Below are 16,991 nucleotides of genomic sequence, written 5' to 3' on the forward strand. Positions count from 1 at the left end.
AAAATATATTCTTTAATAGTAACAAAATCTAACTTCAGCAATACACACGTTTCATAAATATTTACAATACAGAATAAATAACAAATCAATAAATACAAACACCATTCTTCACACATAAGGCACTTTAACTCATTTAAACAGAAAGTTGGCACTTTAAAAAATTATTTTGTTTACCCCTCTTTTTTAGGCAACACTCCTTTTGCGCCAATTACTGTTTTTCAGGGGTTTCATTTGCGCCAAATTTTGTTTTCCAAATGTATCAATTGCGCCAATATTCGGAACTCATTTGCGCCACTTTACCTGTACACATGTATATCATAAATATTAATGATTAATACTTATTCTTATGTTTGGCTTAAAAAGTATCATATGTTCGGAGATATATTTCACCATGAAGATGAGCATCTGGAGAGAAATGGCTTGAAGTGCATAAGACAGTCCATGTACAGAGAGAGAAGAAACAGTATTGCTTTGCTGAATATTTAATACAAGATATGCCAAAAAGAGAAGAAAATAGAAGCTTTTGCTGATAATTTTTTAGCCACATATGTTGATGACACAGTGCTGCAGTGTTCCCACCATCCGTTTGGGCTGAAACTATATCTATCAGTAATAGAAAAGAAGTATTCTGAACTGTTTTATGCATTTCATCTTTAAATGTTTGTCTTTTTGGACAATAAAGTGAAGTTACAAGCTACTACATACATTTAATCGGGAAGTAGTAAGGCGGTAAGAAGAAAGTATGTTTCAGAAAAGGAAATATTTGCCGTGTAAACTGCCAGTTCGATGTCCGAATAAAGGAGGAGGAAAGTGGTTTTTCTTCTAATTGGCGCAATCGTATATTTTATTTTTGGCGCAAATGATACCATGTAATTTTAAAACAGGTGGCGCAAACGTAGCATTGGACAAAAAAAGTTGTGGCGCAAAAGGACGCATTTTTGGCGCAAACGGATCTCTCCCCTTTTTTAAAGGTTGATTGTTCAATGAATATTTAACTTTCACCATTTTCTCTTAAATATATTAAAATCAGTACAGAATAATTGTTAATAACCTGTAGTTATAAACATACAGATGGAAATATGCTTTAATAATAATGTATTAAAAGGCAAAATAGAAATCATCATTTTGGCAATAGTGTACACAATGAACTACGATACTATGAATTTAAATACAAATTGGAAGACATTTTGAAAATGGCCCTTGTGTGAAAAAAATTCAGAGAATTGAGACCTACCTTTTATAAATATATATATATACATGGTATCAAATATTGTATGACAAAGTTAAGAAAAATCATTAGATCTGTTAAACAGATGGAATAGTCAGCCTCTGTGTCAGAAACAAGATAAAAATGCTTATATGAGATTCAATGTTAATAAAAATAATAAGCATATGGAAGAATACCACTATTAAAATAACTACAGGTTCCGAAAGCTCTAACTTTACTAATCTACCTCATTCATTGCTGGAGAGAGTACTAATTGGCCTTTTCAGAATCTAACAGACCATGGGTAATCTCATTTTTCGTACACCAAAATGAAAATAACATTACATCATTGGTTGAATTTCTATTGTTTGGAACATTTTTAGCCAATCACAATGTTTTGGTGTATGCTTTGAAATATTACCCAGAATGCATTAGATTCTGAAACAGTGAATAGCAGATGATAGATTAGATACTATAATAGACACCACAAATGATTCTCATTCCTAATGCTAAATTATGGCAAACACCAAATGTAGATTTGATTACTAGATGACACATAAACATGTAATATCTGAGATTGTTTAAGATATGTAAAACTTAAAGCAATGTGTACAATTACAATTAATGCATGGTTAAATTTTGCTTTTTACAATTAATACTGTAAAGTGTGGAATTTTGGCAAGTGGTTCATTTATAAAGCTAATTTCATGATTAAAATAAAATCGTGAAAATAACTACTTGCATAAATATGATCTTAAAAAAGATCAAGCCCAGGTTTGTGAGTTTTTTTAGTTTTTTTGTTGTTGTTATTCCTTAATTCTGATCTTCCTTGTAATCTGATTATGCAACCGGATATTTTCACAAAATTATCTTTAACTTTATACAAATAAATTCACCTTGCAATATTGTAAAAAAGAGATTCTCTTTGGATTTCAATAAGTGAAATGAATGCCTATATATATAATAAAGCTTGTGCTAGCTATCCAACAAAGCAACATCATCATCAGAATTTGTTTCTATTCTAAGCACCAATTTATTACTTTCTTTAATATTGTCATTAGTTTTAGAACTAAAATTATCTCCCTTGAAACACTTCTTCAAGGAGGAGGAAGACTTATTAAGGCTTGTTTCTGAGCCTGATTCTGTATCCAATAGAAGTTCAGCAGTCTCACTTTCAGGTAAACTGTCCATTCTAAGATAACCATTAGTTCGGGAGCACTCTCGACTAATAGGTGGAGGCCAATCTGGAGATGTTTTCATTTCATGTTCAATTGTACTGTATTCACTGGACCATCCAGGTAAAATCTTTTCTGCCATTTCATGTAGTTTTCGCCTGGTGTAAATATTGTCTATGAAATATGTCTGAAAAAAGCAAATACTTATTATTGTGAAAAATTCATCATATTGATATTGAAATTCATGGGTCAATCTGGATTATACTATATATAACTCCAGAAAATGATACACAAGACACAAGAATTAACAAACTCAAAATAGATTTCAACAACTCTGTCATAATGTCATAAACAATTAGTTATTTTTCAAACACCTGAACAATGTGTCTGTCTTTCAATTTATGGCTGGCCCGTGTTAGAGAGAGCCATATCTCTTGCACATTAAAGACACCCTTGTAGATTTTAAAAAAGAGTAGGCTAATGTTGCTACAAGGCAGTACTTGCACCCGCAAAGTGGAAAAGGATTAATATAAGTTGCAATAACTTGTTTCCCAATCCACTATGAATAAATATGTTTAAACTAATTCATCATAACATTTAAAGCAGAAATTCACAATACCTTTAACTACCGGAGTAAAAAAATAAATCCTCAGTAATACACATAACAGTATTTAGACTGTTGGATTAAGGAAAATTATCCCCAAGAAAAATATCAAAATTGAGCTTGACAAATGGTTACAAGTTATCATTATTTACTTACCTCTAATAAAACACAGAGTAAAAAGTTGACACCAGCGACACCTACATACAGCAATCTGTAAGTTATTACTGGTGGTGGTTTTAACTGTAAAAATAAGACAATCTTTAAAAACACGTGAATTTCAACTGTATCATTTATAGACATTTATTTTCAAAAGATGACATTACAACACTTCATAGCTTTGTCGCTGAATATTCAAAATTTGAGACTAGTAATTGTTTGATGTATGTTTGTCGATCTTTGGCCCTCTATCTGAAACACTTCAAAACTATGGCATGTTGTAACTTCTGAATTTTCTACAATAATTTTGTAGTTGATTTTATTTGAACTGAATGATTTTTTTTATGTAACCAGTAAATAAATTCTTTAGTGTAGTGGATGCATAAAAATCATACAATTATTTCGAACAGAAACATATTTATGCAAGCTGTCCAAATTAATTTTGTTAAATAAGAGGCTGCAAAATTTGTTGCTTTGAGGTATTTCAATTTGTGGATAAGTTGTCTAAACATATTTATCTCCTTTTTGGAGCAGTGTAAGTTCATTTAATAATCTTGAATAAAGTTAATATCATAATCCTGTTTGATTTAACAAAGGTTTATCAAAATACCTTCATGTAAGTACATAAACTCAACTTGAAGCAGAAAACTGCTGAACAGAAAAGACAGACTTCTGAAACCACTCAAACTCATTCTCTATTTGTCTAAAAATCAAATCTACATAGTAATTATATTATCAAACTTCTAAAAACAGTATTTTATATATGTACCTCAATAAACTCTAGAATTGCTGGCGGTGGATAAATGGTAATCCACAGTGTAACACCTAAACAGATAACCAGGTTAGCCAGGAACCAGTCTGAAAGAATTGAAGAAAATAATTTTAAAAGTTAAATTTTTCACTTTTCATTTTTATCTTTATTAACAAGAACTTATTTTCGCGAGCGATTTATTTTCGCAACATTCCTGAGTGGAAAAATAACGCGAATATAAATCGTCGCGAATATGTAAAACTTAGATCTTTCCCCAGAAATAAGAAAATCGCAAAATTTAATAGCTGCGAAATAGACCAGAAAAGGTAAAACGCAAAATAAAGTATCAGCAAAAAAATAAGTTGGGTTACAAAACCCTAATGATGATTGTGTCAAAGTTTGGTTTAATTTGGCCCAGTCGTTTCAGAGAAGAAGATTTTTGTAAAAGTAAACAGACAACCACAACTGTTGACAGACGACAAATGATGAGAAAAGCTCACTTGACGCATTGGGCCAGGTGAGCTAACACAATAACAAATATGTATCATAATAAATTCAGGCAATAGCATCAGTCACATCAGATTTTGGAAAATTCCACATTGTTGCATATTCATAGGCTTGTTTAGTACGATTACTACTTACAATTGTTAAACATAGACCTCCTGTATGGAGCACCTTTGGCAAAAGTGACAGCTAAGGTCATAAACTGATAGGTTGATACATAAAAAACTGCTGAATTCTCATAGGAAGCATATTCATCATCTTCATTTGGCACATGTGGGGTGAACCTAGAAAAAAGATACACATTTGGATAAATGAATTGATATACAGTTTTTAATCTGCATAAAACATTTGACAGAACAGTAAATCTTCTTTAATCATGTTAATCTTAAAGGGCTACTCATCATCGTATATAAATTGGGGCCTTTCCCATGAAAGGTTTTATAGGAGGATTGGAATAGGCTTCATATTAATAATACATTGTTAATCAACTATCAAATGAAATTAATATACGCTAAATTGGAAAAAGGGATACATGATGATATAAATCAAAACAAAAATTATTCAATACAAAAATATAGCCAATACATATTTCAAAGAAATGCCACTTTAATGTTGTTCTTCATCTGTATACTGTAAGATTTTAAATCATGTAAAGTTAGATCAAGATCTACTCTGGCATCAACAAAAGTGGCCACTTCAAAATTAGTAGAACTCTGTGTAATATTTACAAAAGTGCTTTGTGATTGTCACTAAAAAACATCTTAAACAATGAAAGTTCAACCAATGAAGTGATGCTATTTTCTTTTTTTGGTAATTACAATGAAACTTCCATAGATGTTCAGAATCAATAATGCCAAGTAGCAGGTAGTATTTAAAATTCAACATTGTACATACACTAAGGTCATTCAAGATTAAAAATTCATTTGTGGGAGTTGTCAATTATCTGCATATCGACATGTCAAATCTTCCTATGAACCCTTATCATTTTAAGATGAAAGAATTCCAAGAATTATTGGAAAATTTCACAAGATCAATGAATACCTACCATGGTTGTTGTCTAACATGTACAAAACTGAATATTTGTACAGTCACTTGTATAATCATGTGTAACACAATAGAGGTAATGGGGAGGAGACTGGTCAGGCTAAAAGCTGGAGGATCCTTCGCCAACTCTGGGTATGCATCTGTTCTACCAACTGTAATATAAAAAACATGAAATTTTGTTCTTCATTCAACATTTGTAAAACTGCAAAAATTTCTGAATGTACGGTATTATGTTAAGAAGATATTTAGTTACATAACTTGTATCCCCCAACATTAACCAATATAAAAATTGTCATAGCTTTACATATTCAGTTTATACAAAGGGGTGTTTTACAACCTTGACTACCAAAAAAAGTCTCTCACAGTCACATATATATATTTATATAGTCAGTTGTTTCTGATTGAGTTAATCAGAAACTTTAAATAAACCTTATTCCAATAATTTAGAAAAAGATCTTCTGTCCCTCATCTTAAAACGCTACTGGTACTCCCACCAATTTCCAGATGCTCAAATACCAAAGCTCCCTACAATTTCATATACAGGAGACATGAAATACAATTTCCTTAGGGGTTTCAAAATCAATACATAAAGTATAATTTCAGTCCTTATTGTTATTGTTTCGACAAAACAAATTTATGTGCATCAAAGACTCCATTAGATATAGATATGTAGTACATGTAGGCTAAATTTACAAACTATATCCTCAGTCAAAAATGAAGCTCCTATGTGTCCCTTTATTGGGATTTGGTTCTATAATTTATTAATAATTGTATTAGTTACACTTACATGTTATACTGAGAGAAGCCAATAAAAATAAATCCACATATAAGAACTCAAAGTCTGTCAGGTTTATTCCAATCTGAAGAAAAAATAATTGATTGATTGATTGATTAGTGATTATGTAAAGAGTTGAATAAAGTGAAGTCGTTTGCATATTTCAAATTGTGATGCAGAAGAAGCAGATGTATTACCAATGTTATTTCAACTGATCAGGCGGAGCTTACGTTTTAATTTGCATAAGGACAGTCCATTTTAAGATGTGTGTGATAAGGATGATTGCCGTTATAATTATAACTGATTTCTAATCACCTATCAGTGTCATCAAAGGAATTTACAAAAGAATAACTGGACACTTCATTGATGAGTTTATTCTAAAACACCTATCTATAGATGGACTGGTTTATTATGAGCAAACCGGCTAAACTCCGCCCAGTCAAGAGAAATAAATTGAGTAATACATGTCAGAAAACGAACTATATGTGTTGGCAAAGCTGGATGTTCAGAGGACTAAAATATTAAATCAGTTTGTGTTTAATTAGATTCTTATTAACATGTTTTCCTTCATTGATTCTTATTGTATCTTCTTTAATGTCTCTTTTGTTAGTGCATTGATGAAGATTAAAATGGAGAAGGTCAGGATCTCATAGAACTTATTGTTAAATATGTTTTGGCAGTGTATCATTTGAACTAGGCAAAACAGTTTTTTACAGTCAATGAACCCTGACATAGGGGGGAGGGGCAAATAATTTTCATGGAAATGAGATGTGTCAGTGCATGCATGGCAATACATTTGTAAAATAACACTTTTTTTATAACTTACAATATTTAAAATAAATGTGAAACAAATGCTTTTCAATGTTTATTTGAAGTATAATACCTACCCAATATAAGATACAGACAGATGTAAACTGTGTCAAACTGTAACAGGCCATATATTTGAATATTCCAAAGGATGTAACTAAGGCAGCTCTTCCTTGTCTAAAAATACATAAAATTGAGAATGGAAATGGGGAATGTGCCAAAGAGACAACAACCCGACCATAGAAAAAAACAACAGCAGATGGTCACCAACAGGTCTTCAATGTAGATAGGACATAACAAAATCATATCTTGGTGTGTTGTTTATAATGGTGAACAGAAAAAAATATAATGTCAAGACTTGTTTTTAACTTTTCTTCAGAGAATTTATTCTCAAATTTCTTTTTGCTACAAAAGGATCATTTTGGTTGTGATTGACAAATAAATATCTTCTTGCAAGTTATAATTTCCAATCATAAAATAGGAGACTACAATTTGTATTCTTTTGAAGCAAACACTGATCGGAACAAGGATCTTATGCAAATTTTGTAAATGTGAAAGGGATGAATTGTTCATTATACTATATGGCTTGAAAATAACAAACATGGCAATTTGAAAAATATTCTGCTTAAATCTGTTGATATAAAAGATATAAAGTTAAATGCCTTATTAATTTGGAAGATCACTTGGATTCTAACATAAATTAGTTAGGAACAACTGTTATGTTTGATACTTACTTGATTAAGTTAGGAACACATGTGATATTTGGTGTCTTTGAGGTGAATGGTGAAGCAACAGATGCCTCAGCTTCTGACAATGATATTCCAGAATGTGCCATCTTCAAAGCTCCACAATCATTGGCACCATCTCCACACATAGCAACGTAATATCTGTTAATAATATTATAACAATTTAATGGCATGATTTAATACCAATTCATACATATCGGTGTAGCATACATTCATAATAGAAATTAGAATACCAATTTTCAAGAATTTTGTGGGTTTAGGGTGAACCGTGAATTTGAATGATTAATGCAGTATAAATGTTATGGGTTTACCTTCATCAGGATTGCTTTGAATAACAAAATTTCTTTGAAGGTCAACTTGGCTGAAAGAGTTGGAACCTGAGGTTATCAAAGGAAAATTTATATAAATAATGTCATTATCTGAGTTTCTTTTCAAAAGAAAACAACTGATTTCATTTATTTTATCATATGCTTTAAGGATGACAATAAACTTACCCTATTTGCTGAAGGATCTCAACAAGCTGAGCTTTCTGGTCTGGTGACATTCTTGCAAAGACAGTACCTCTCACAACAATCTGTTAAAATGTGTATATAATACTATTAAGAATATTTGAGGAAATAATATATGAGATGGTTTGACGCCACAAAATATTTTTTTCTTTGGATAACAGGATTAGAAGCAAATATAACACTGTAATGATCGAAAATATTAACTATTGGAAGTGGCGTAAAAATAGTGTTGTCAACCCCTTCATTTTTTTCTTCTTCTGGAATAGCCATCATGCTGTAAAATGTGATCAAAATAGAAGTAATCCTTTCATTTCTTTTAATCTTTCTACATTTGTTTGTCTGATTGAGTTTTACAAGAGGTTTGTAGAATCATTGATCACCTATAAGTTTTGACACTTTGTTGAATTATAATTTAATGTAAGTTGTGGTATCAGGCATAAATTATACATTTTAATGGATTATTTAATATTTTCTGCAATCATTTTTTATAATTGATATAAGTGCCTAAGAACAAACCTTGGACAAAGTATCTGGGAAATGTTGTCTGAGAATTGAAAATGATTTTCCTGTGACAGCAAAATGGAACATTTCTCCTCCAACTTCCTCTATCTGGATCTTCATGTCCTGGAAAATATACAAATGTGTATCATTCACTTCTGTGGTAAGAAAATTATTTCTGAAACAGGTTTTTTTTAAAATTCAAAAAAATTGATCTAATGTTGATATATGTTCTGTATTATGTATCAACTGTGGTTTTTAAAACCAAACAGACCTCATCTTCATGTATCCCATTTAAGCTAAATATTTCATTAAACTTTCTAAATTCAGCGTTTTTTGTATTTCATGGATAATATGCATATCATGATGAGATGAGAAGATCAAAACATCACTTGTCTTGTTTGAGTTTTATGATTGTATGCATTTTCAAACATGTTCAAATTTGAAATTGGACTCAAAAACTCTGTTTTCATTAGGCAAAAACGAGCTTCAAATCACAGATCAAATCTATTATTTCATTGTGTGTTAATTTGCGTTTTTTGATTGAGTCAAGCCTTTCTATTGATATTTTATAGTGTCTACTATGTTGTGATGTTATACTATTGTATCAGAAAAAGAGAAGGTTTGGTACCATTAAAACATCCTGCTGTAAATGTTTGCACCTGTCCTAAGTCAGAAATCTGATGTACAGTTGTCTGTTTATGTAGTTCATACAGGTTTCTTGTTTCTCGTTTTGATATAGATTAGACCGTTGGTTTCCCGTTTGAATGGTTTTACACTATTTATTTTTGGGGCCCTTTATAGCGTGCTGTTCAGTGTGAGCCAAAGCTCTGTGTTGAAGGCCGTACCTTGATCTATCATGGTTTACTTTTAAAATTGTTACATGGATGGAGAGTTGTCTCATTGGAACTTATAACACATCTTCCTTTATCTACTTAACTACTTTTCTATAGCTTGGTTTATTCAAGCCAAAGTATGCTTACTAAATCAGTTGATATTTCCTCAACAGGTTTATTCCTATCTTCAGCATAAACAAATTCCATTGCAGGCTGACTTTCTTCAGCCAGACCCGAGTTCATGAAACATTCAACCATAATAATATGATCTGGTTTATTGACCATTCCACACTCCCTAGCTACACTCAGAGCAGTTAACATATTGTCACCTGTGAAAGAAGATTAGTTCTGTAAGACATTTTTGCACACTTTGATATAAAATAAATTGGACTGCAACCATAAACAAATCAAAATGAAAATTACTTAACTATTGTGTTTTGCTGAATATCCAATTGCACAGAATAGAAGTCAACACATGATTTTAAACAACAGATTAAAATCAATAAACTATTTTTGCTTGTGAGAGAGCTGTCTTCATATTCCATTATATTAATGTTTTATTTCTCTTTTCTGTGTCATTAAGTCTCTTGTGGAGAGTTGTCTCATTGGCAATCATACCACATCTTCTTTTTTATATATACATTGTTTGTTGTTTTTTTTTTTGTCTGAATGGTCATTTATGAAAACAAATCCAACTAAATTCTTATTACATCCTTTTTTAGAAATGGTAGGTTAAGGTAGATTCAAAAGAAGAGAAATTAACAGATTGTTTCAAGTAAAAAAAATATTTTGTAAAATGTATATTTTGCTCAACCAATACAGTGAAACATGTCTAAAAGGAACCCTGACTGAATTGGAAATTGTGTCTTAACCAAACAGTTTCTTGTTGTAAAGAGTTTTAATGAAGACTAGTATTATTGTGCCAATTATTTAATCAAGAGAGTTAACCAGTCTGGTTTGTCCTCTTTTGACATTACCTGTTACCATTATAGTCCTAATGTCTGCCTCTTTAAGTTCCTGAATGACAGCTGTTGTCTCTGGTTTAAGTTTATTTTCCATCACCAGAAATCCCAGGAATGTTAGGTCTCTTTCTACTTGTTCCCTAAAAACAAATTTGTGAGAAATTTGATTTAAAGGCTTGAAATAAAATGGACTTAGTAAGTAGAAAATAGAGAAGGAAGACATTATTCAAAGCCAAAGATTGAAAAGAAGATTCTCATTAAATAAGATACAAATCTGTAGATAGAAGGAATGCAAAGGAAAACAAAAATGTGTCCCCATTTTCTATGTTCAGTGGACTGTGAAAATCTCTAATTTGGCATTAAAATTAGAAAGATCATATCATAGGGAACATGTATACTAAGTTTCAAGTTGATTGGACTTCAATTTCCTCGACCTCGAATGGATGGACAAACAGACAGACGAACGGTACAACAGACGAACAAACAGACGGACAGACGAACAGACCAGAAAACATAATTCCCATAAATAGGGCATAAAAATCAGCATTTTATCCGGCTGAATTTTTTTAAAAATTATTTACAAATGTTTATGCATCAAATGATACAAAGGAAAAATGTTTCTGTATTCATTTGAAAACTACAAATGTTGGTGATTTATTTACCTCTGTACTCGTTGAACCTTGACAAAGTTCATTTTACTAGATAATGGTTTCCATCCCATAGCTATGACTCTATAACCATGCTGGGTGTAGGATGATAGCTTAGACTGAAAGTCTTCTGGAACTGAAAGTTAATGGTAGAATAGTTTATATATATTTTAACTGTTTTTGTCGTTTCTGTATATATTTTCTTTAGATTACTTTCATTCTGTTTTACATATATAAGGAAGATAACTCTATTAATCTGTAAAATGTTTGTATATTATTTTGTATTTTTAAGCTAGCTTATGATGCAGAAATCAAATATTTATTTTACGAGGATGGTTGACACAAATGTATAGATTTCTACAAGTCAGTATTTGTTTACTGTGGTCCTTAGATCAATAACCAGAACAATCCTTTTCAGACCAAAAAATTAAGAAGGAACTGATTTTTGTTTTATAGTCAATAACCTCAAATGTGTATTTCAATTCTCAAGAAGGAAACATAATTCTATAAAACAATCTTTTTTCATTATAAAACTTAAATTCAAATTTCCAGATAAGTTGATTACAATAAATTGGTTTTAATTCAATATTCCAAAATTGTTCAATATTTACCTGATTTTGGATTACATAAAGATGCAATCATTTCAGGAGCACCTTTACAATACAATTCAAAATGGTCGTCTATAAGATTTCTGACAATAACAGACATTCTCTGTAGGGAAGACGTAAAGGTGAATTGTCTAACTACACCTATCTGTACATTATTACTACCCTGTAAAAGTATACATTATGTTTAAAACAGACTATTTCTGTAGAGAAGACTTAAATTGTAGCACATCTCTTATTATTATTTTGGTTTTGTTTTTTCGTGGGTACCAATTTTCATGGATTGAGGTATACTCACATTTTCATGGATATTAGCTTTTGTGGTTTTGCTAAAGTCTGCATTCAAGCCTATAGAAAATTCATAGATAGTTGAACATTTGAATATGAGGTTCATCTGAAACCTAAAAATCCACAAAAATTGGTATTTCACAAATAATAATGATTCCACAGTACCTTGGAAAATAATAGACAAAGTTAAAAGCATTACATAGTTTCTTACAAAAAGACTTTATTTTTCACTATTCCACAATCTTAGAGTGGGGTGCGCATCTTCGCCGGGGACACAATTTTGCCGTTTTACCATTTTGAGGTGTAAATACTTCAAAAGATGGCTGAAATGGAAGAAATATGCCAGTGACTTAGATTTTTATAACAAATATGGTTATTTTTTTAAACTAGGACAAAATTGCGGCACTTACCGCAGAGGCACGAAAAACGGACATTGATTTTTGGCCAATTTCCTGAATGAAAAACATGATTTCAAAGAAGTATTTCTTAGTAAATTTTTTATTGATTGTCCTAAATTTCAGTTCTGTACACCTTTAAAATATCTGCTATTGCCATCTATATTGAAGTTGATTTGAAAAATATTGTTTAAAGCTGCAGTTATTTGGGTTTAAATAAATATATAAAGACGGCGAATATGTGTCCCCCATTGACAAAACATCAGGCAATTGCAAACACCCTTAAATCTAACTTTTCAGATGATTATTTTCAAACAAACACGTTTTCAAGCTTAAGAATATTTTGCATTTGAAGTTATCTTCATATAGAAATATGAGTATACTTCAAAAACATATAGACCTGAACATAAACTGTAGAAAACATGGAAAGATATGACGAAAATGAGCACCCCACTCTACAAGATTTAAATCACTCAAAAGCTTAACAACCGCATTGTTTTTGTTTGTTTACTTGGGTTCATTAATACTTTGCAAAACTTAAATTTTATGATTTCTTGTTATTTAACCCAGCAACTTCATTAGTATGATTAATAGACCAATCCTAAGTTTACTATAAAATTGAAAATGAAAATGGGGAATGTGTCAAAGAGACAACAACCCGACCATAGAGCAGACAGCATATGAATGAGTTATACCTAATGATTGAGAACTATCAGCGAAAACAATGTCAAAGAACAATCTGTTCTTACTTTGACATAGCAGGAAAATGGAAGATTTACTTACAGGATGGTATTTAGGTGATGGGAAAACTACAGTAGGAACCATCATGTCAAATCTACACTCTTCTTGTCCTGGTTCTTCTAAATCCTATAAATCATAAAACATAGAAATTTTATTTACAGACGATTTCATTGAGTGTGTAGTCAAAGGTAATATCATTGGTTAGCCTTCTTGTTAGCTGAACCATGAAGTCATTATTAGGTCAGGTAAACAACCCTCCTTTCCAAGTAGCCTAGTCCAATAGATTGGTTATCTGCCGGACTAGTCTACTCTTAAAGGAGGGTAGTTTACCAGTTTAAATGTACATGGAAGCTGCAAAAATTGAATTCTGAGGAAGACCCAAAGTGAAGGGAGAGGTTGTACAGATATATAGTATTAGTTTAAAACTCTAAAGAATTCATATCTAATAAATGTTGAATTTATGCGCACAACCTTATGTTTTGACCTTTGAATAAAATAGTTATGCACATTAACATTCCATTTTGAGATATATTTTTTCAAAACCTTTATAGTAAAAGTGGTACAGATTTAACTGTAAAATGCATTCTTATGAGAAATCACATTTACTATATTCAAATAAGATTTAGTGGACAAATATGCAGTTTCTTCACTGAAAAATTTGGTATAAAAAGTGAAATGAACAAAAAATAACCTACCCATCCAATGGCCTCAAACATGATAAGATCCAAAGGATCACCACTGAGGTTCTTATCAATTATGGTCAGAGAATGACAAGTGGCCATATTATATACTAATGGTCCATTTCTCAATAACATAGCATCTTCGTCTTCCTGAAATCTACAATAGTTATATAACATAATTAATAAAACAAAGCATTTAGTTCAAGAGATGAAAAGTTATTTCTATAAATAACTAAAACCCCTGGATCTTCAGTTTTTGGTGGAAGAAGACGTCAAGTCTTCTGAAGACCTATGGGACCGACTTTAAACTCATTGAGCCTCCGTATGCCGCATTCGTTTCTGTGTATTACAATTTCATAACAACTTAAGATTCCTGACACCGATTTTTACACATGATTAAGCATCTGAATCATTTAATTTGTAAATTAGGATTGAAAAACAATCACTATCGTAAATATGACCTTTTTATTTATGTAAATTAATAGATTTCATCTCATCCACATGAAATCCATGAACGGTATTTGTTTACTTGTAACCGGATGTTTTTACTGTAGATATTTGTAGTACGCATGCGTGAATTTGGTATCGGGACAACTCGCCCTGTTTACAAGTTCGCCCTTGAAGTTACGAATTTGCAATCTTGCAGACAAGAAGATTTTGCTTTTAATAAATAAAAAGGATCTATTTCTTATTAAATTGGTGTCTTTATTCATTGTTTTCCTTGTCATGTGAATTAGACGCCTTTCTACTTCAAATGGTTTGAATCTATTTATAAAATTATTCAAGACTCAGTTGACAAGAGCAGTACGTTACTGTTGGGAGAATTTAATTAAACTCTAAATGCTCATAGAATAAGAAATATAATTGAAACTGAATGTACCTCCCTTCTGAATAATTTATTGCAAAATAAATATAAATCCCTTTTGACAAGAGAAATCTGACTTTTGTCAGAAATATTTTTTTCACATGTGCAAAGGTAATCACGTGTGGCGGCCATATTGGCTGGTTTACAAATATGTGCAGAAGCCTGTAGAACCATGACCTAAACATAAATAGTCTCTGAAAGTGTAAACTTTAAGCAATACTATTTATCAATCATGATTATTTTCATAAATTTAAATTTGATTATTTAAAGAAATAAAATTATAACAATTACGATTTTAGATAAGAGATTCTACTCAGACATGCTGTGATCTATTATAGCCAAATTAGTTTACCTGTGTGAAAATGTAAATAATTTGTTTACTAAACAAGTATTAAAGACAAACTATGGATGGAAGATAATAATTTGCATAAATATTTCAGGACATTTGATTGATTTTAATAAATATAGGATTTAAAAACTGCAAGTGGAAACAAATTTAATCATTATAGCTACATAATCAGCTGATAATTTTTCTCTCAAACATCGTGGTGATGTAACTGATAAAAATCACTCCATCAATCCTCCAGCCCTTTCACATATTAAGCAATAGATCTACTTATTATTGTAGAATATTCATTGAATATACATTCATCGTCTAATTTAATATATCGGGTAATCGGATATTTTTAGCTGAAATTTTGGGTATCCGATTGTCCGGAGTCTACTGTACTACCATAAACATGATAAAGATAGTAAATAGTATTTTTTTTCACTAATTTATTGACATAATACTGGTTGTAACATATTTTATTTTTGTATTCAGGTTGGGACCCCCCCCCCCCCCCCCCACCCAATTATGAGTGGTGTCCCTTAAATGAGGGACTGTTCCTAAAACAAGGGGTCATTTTACTGTTGAAAAAAAAGAAAGAACATTTTTAAGATTTTTATTAAACTCAAAAGTGGGAAAGTTCTTATATTTGGAACAACTTTTCTAAATGAGGGGTCAAGTTATTAAAGAAGATATAAGTTAAGAAACAACAGAAAATTCTTTTGACATATTTGACCATTTAGTACTTAATAGATACATAGTTCTTGGGGGAAAGTTTCATCAAATAATATGAATAAAAATGTGCTCATTTTTTTACAGTGGATTGTAATGTTCTTCCAATAAGGTTACCGCTCATTTGGAGTGTTGTTCCCAACCTGTTAAAGGTCCATCTTTGTGTGCATAATTCAAAATTGGAAATTTCAACAAGCATCTAATATTCTTGCGCAAGAAAATAAACACTGATCTGCTAGCTTCATCTCTTCTACCGATTTAATAACTAGAATCATGCAAACAGACTTAAGAAAAAGGCATGTAAGCTCATCATACAAATATGACACTTTTTCTAGACAATCCAGATCGTGCAAAATACTTCGCTTAAAATTGTAACCTTAAAATTGTTGTTGTGCACTAAAACCCCTATGGGAACTTTCAAAAGTTGGCGGGTATGTAACAAGCCTTACTATTTTTATGATCCATTTATGGGCATTATGTTTTCTGGTCTGTCCGTTCGTCCTACTTCTGGTTATAAAGTTTATGGTCGAAGTAGTTTTTGATGAAGTTGAAATCCAATCAACTTGAAACTTAGTGCACATGTGTTCCTTATGATATGATCTTCTTAATTTTACTGCAAATTTAAAGATTTTACCTAATTTTCACAGTCCACTGAACATAGAAAATGATTGTACGGATGGGAAATCCATGTACTTATGACCTTTTCTTGTTTGAAGAAAAAAAAATACATCATAACGATAATGGATCAAAGCAGCCTTGGTAAGTGGGGCTGCTTTTGTGGTAATTCAGGTTACCTTTTATTCACCTTCTTCCACCTCAGAGCTATCAGCTCTTTGATTAAAAAAAAGTTGGTATAACATAGAAGAAAATTGATTGGAGTTAAACCTGCCTAACCTTGTGTATCATTCCTTACACATGATCATATGTCAATGCTTATTCAACTGCAAACCAAATACCATTGAGTTGCTTGCCCCTGTTGGAAACAGCATGTTTGAGTCTTTCTTTTATTTTCATCATCAAGGCGTGACAATACTGAATTTCGTGGATTAAACATGAAATCTTTAATGTTTTGTATCAGAGTAATTAAGACTAAAATGGGGCATTCTTTGAAATAAAAATTATTTTATATTATTTTG

At 31.2% G+C, this 16,991-nt stretch overlaps 1 protein-coding gene across 4 annotated transcripts in view; it reads right to left on the reverse strand.

Moving 5' to 3' along the window:
• Positions 1-2,084: 2,084 nt before the first annotated feature.
• Positions 2,085-16,991, reverse strand: part of LOC139501199 (polyamine-transporting ATPase 13A3-like) — a 39,600-nt gene continuing 24,693 nt past the window's right edge. For all 4 annotated transcript variants that reach the window (XM_071290189.1, XM_071290192.1, XM_071290191.1 and 1 more), the window contains exons 16-31: positions 13,946-14,087; positions 13,293-13,376; positions 11,833-11,992; positions 11,237-11,357; positions 10,590-10,714; positions 9,760-9,941; positions 8,795-8,902; positions 8,264-8,343; positions 7,758-7,910; positions 7,104-7,200; positions 6,229-6,301; positions 5,443-5,593; positions 4,536-4,681; positions 3,912-4,000; positions 3,143-3,226; positions 2,085-2,569 (exon numbers count right to left, since the gene is read on the reverse strand). In XM_071290189.1, coding sequence (XP_071146290.1) covers positions 2,183-2,569; positions 3,143-3,226; positions 3,912-4,000; positions 4,536-4,681; positions 5,443-5,593; positions 6,229-6,301; positions 7,104-7,200; positions 7,758-7,910; positions 8,264-8,343; positions 8,795-8,902; positions 9,760-9,941; positions 10,590-10,714; positions 11,237-11,357; positions 11,833-11,992; positions 13,293-13,376; positions 13,946-14,087 — 2,182 coding nt within the window. In that variant the 3' untranslated portion in view covers positions 2,085-2,182. The remainder of the gene's footprint in view (positions 2,570-3,142; positions 3,227-3,911; positions 4,001-4,535; positions 4,682-5,442; positions 5,594-6,228; positions 6,302-7,103; positions 7,201-7,757; positions 7,911-8,263; positions 8,344-8,794; positions 8,903-9,759; positions 9,942-10,589; positions 10,715-11,236; positions 11,358-11,832; positions 11,993-13,292; positions 13,377-13,945; positions 14,088-16,991) is intronic.

This window comes from Mytilus edulis, chromosome 13 (assembly GCF_963676685.1).
Source record: "Mytilus edulis chromosome 13, xbMytEdul2.2, whole genome shotgun sequence".
NCBI lineage: Eukaryota > Metazoa > Mollusca > Bivalvia > Mytilida > Mytilidae > Mytilus > Mytilus edulis.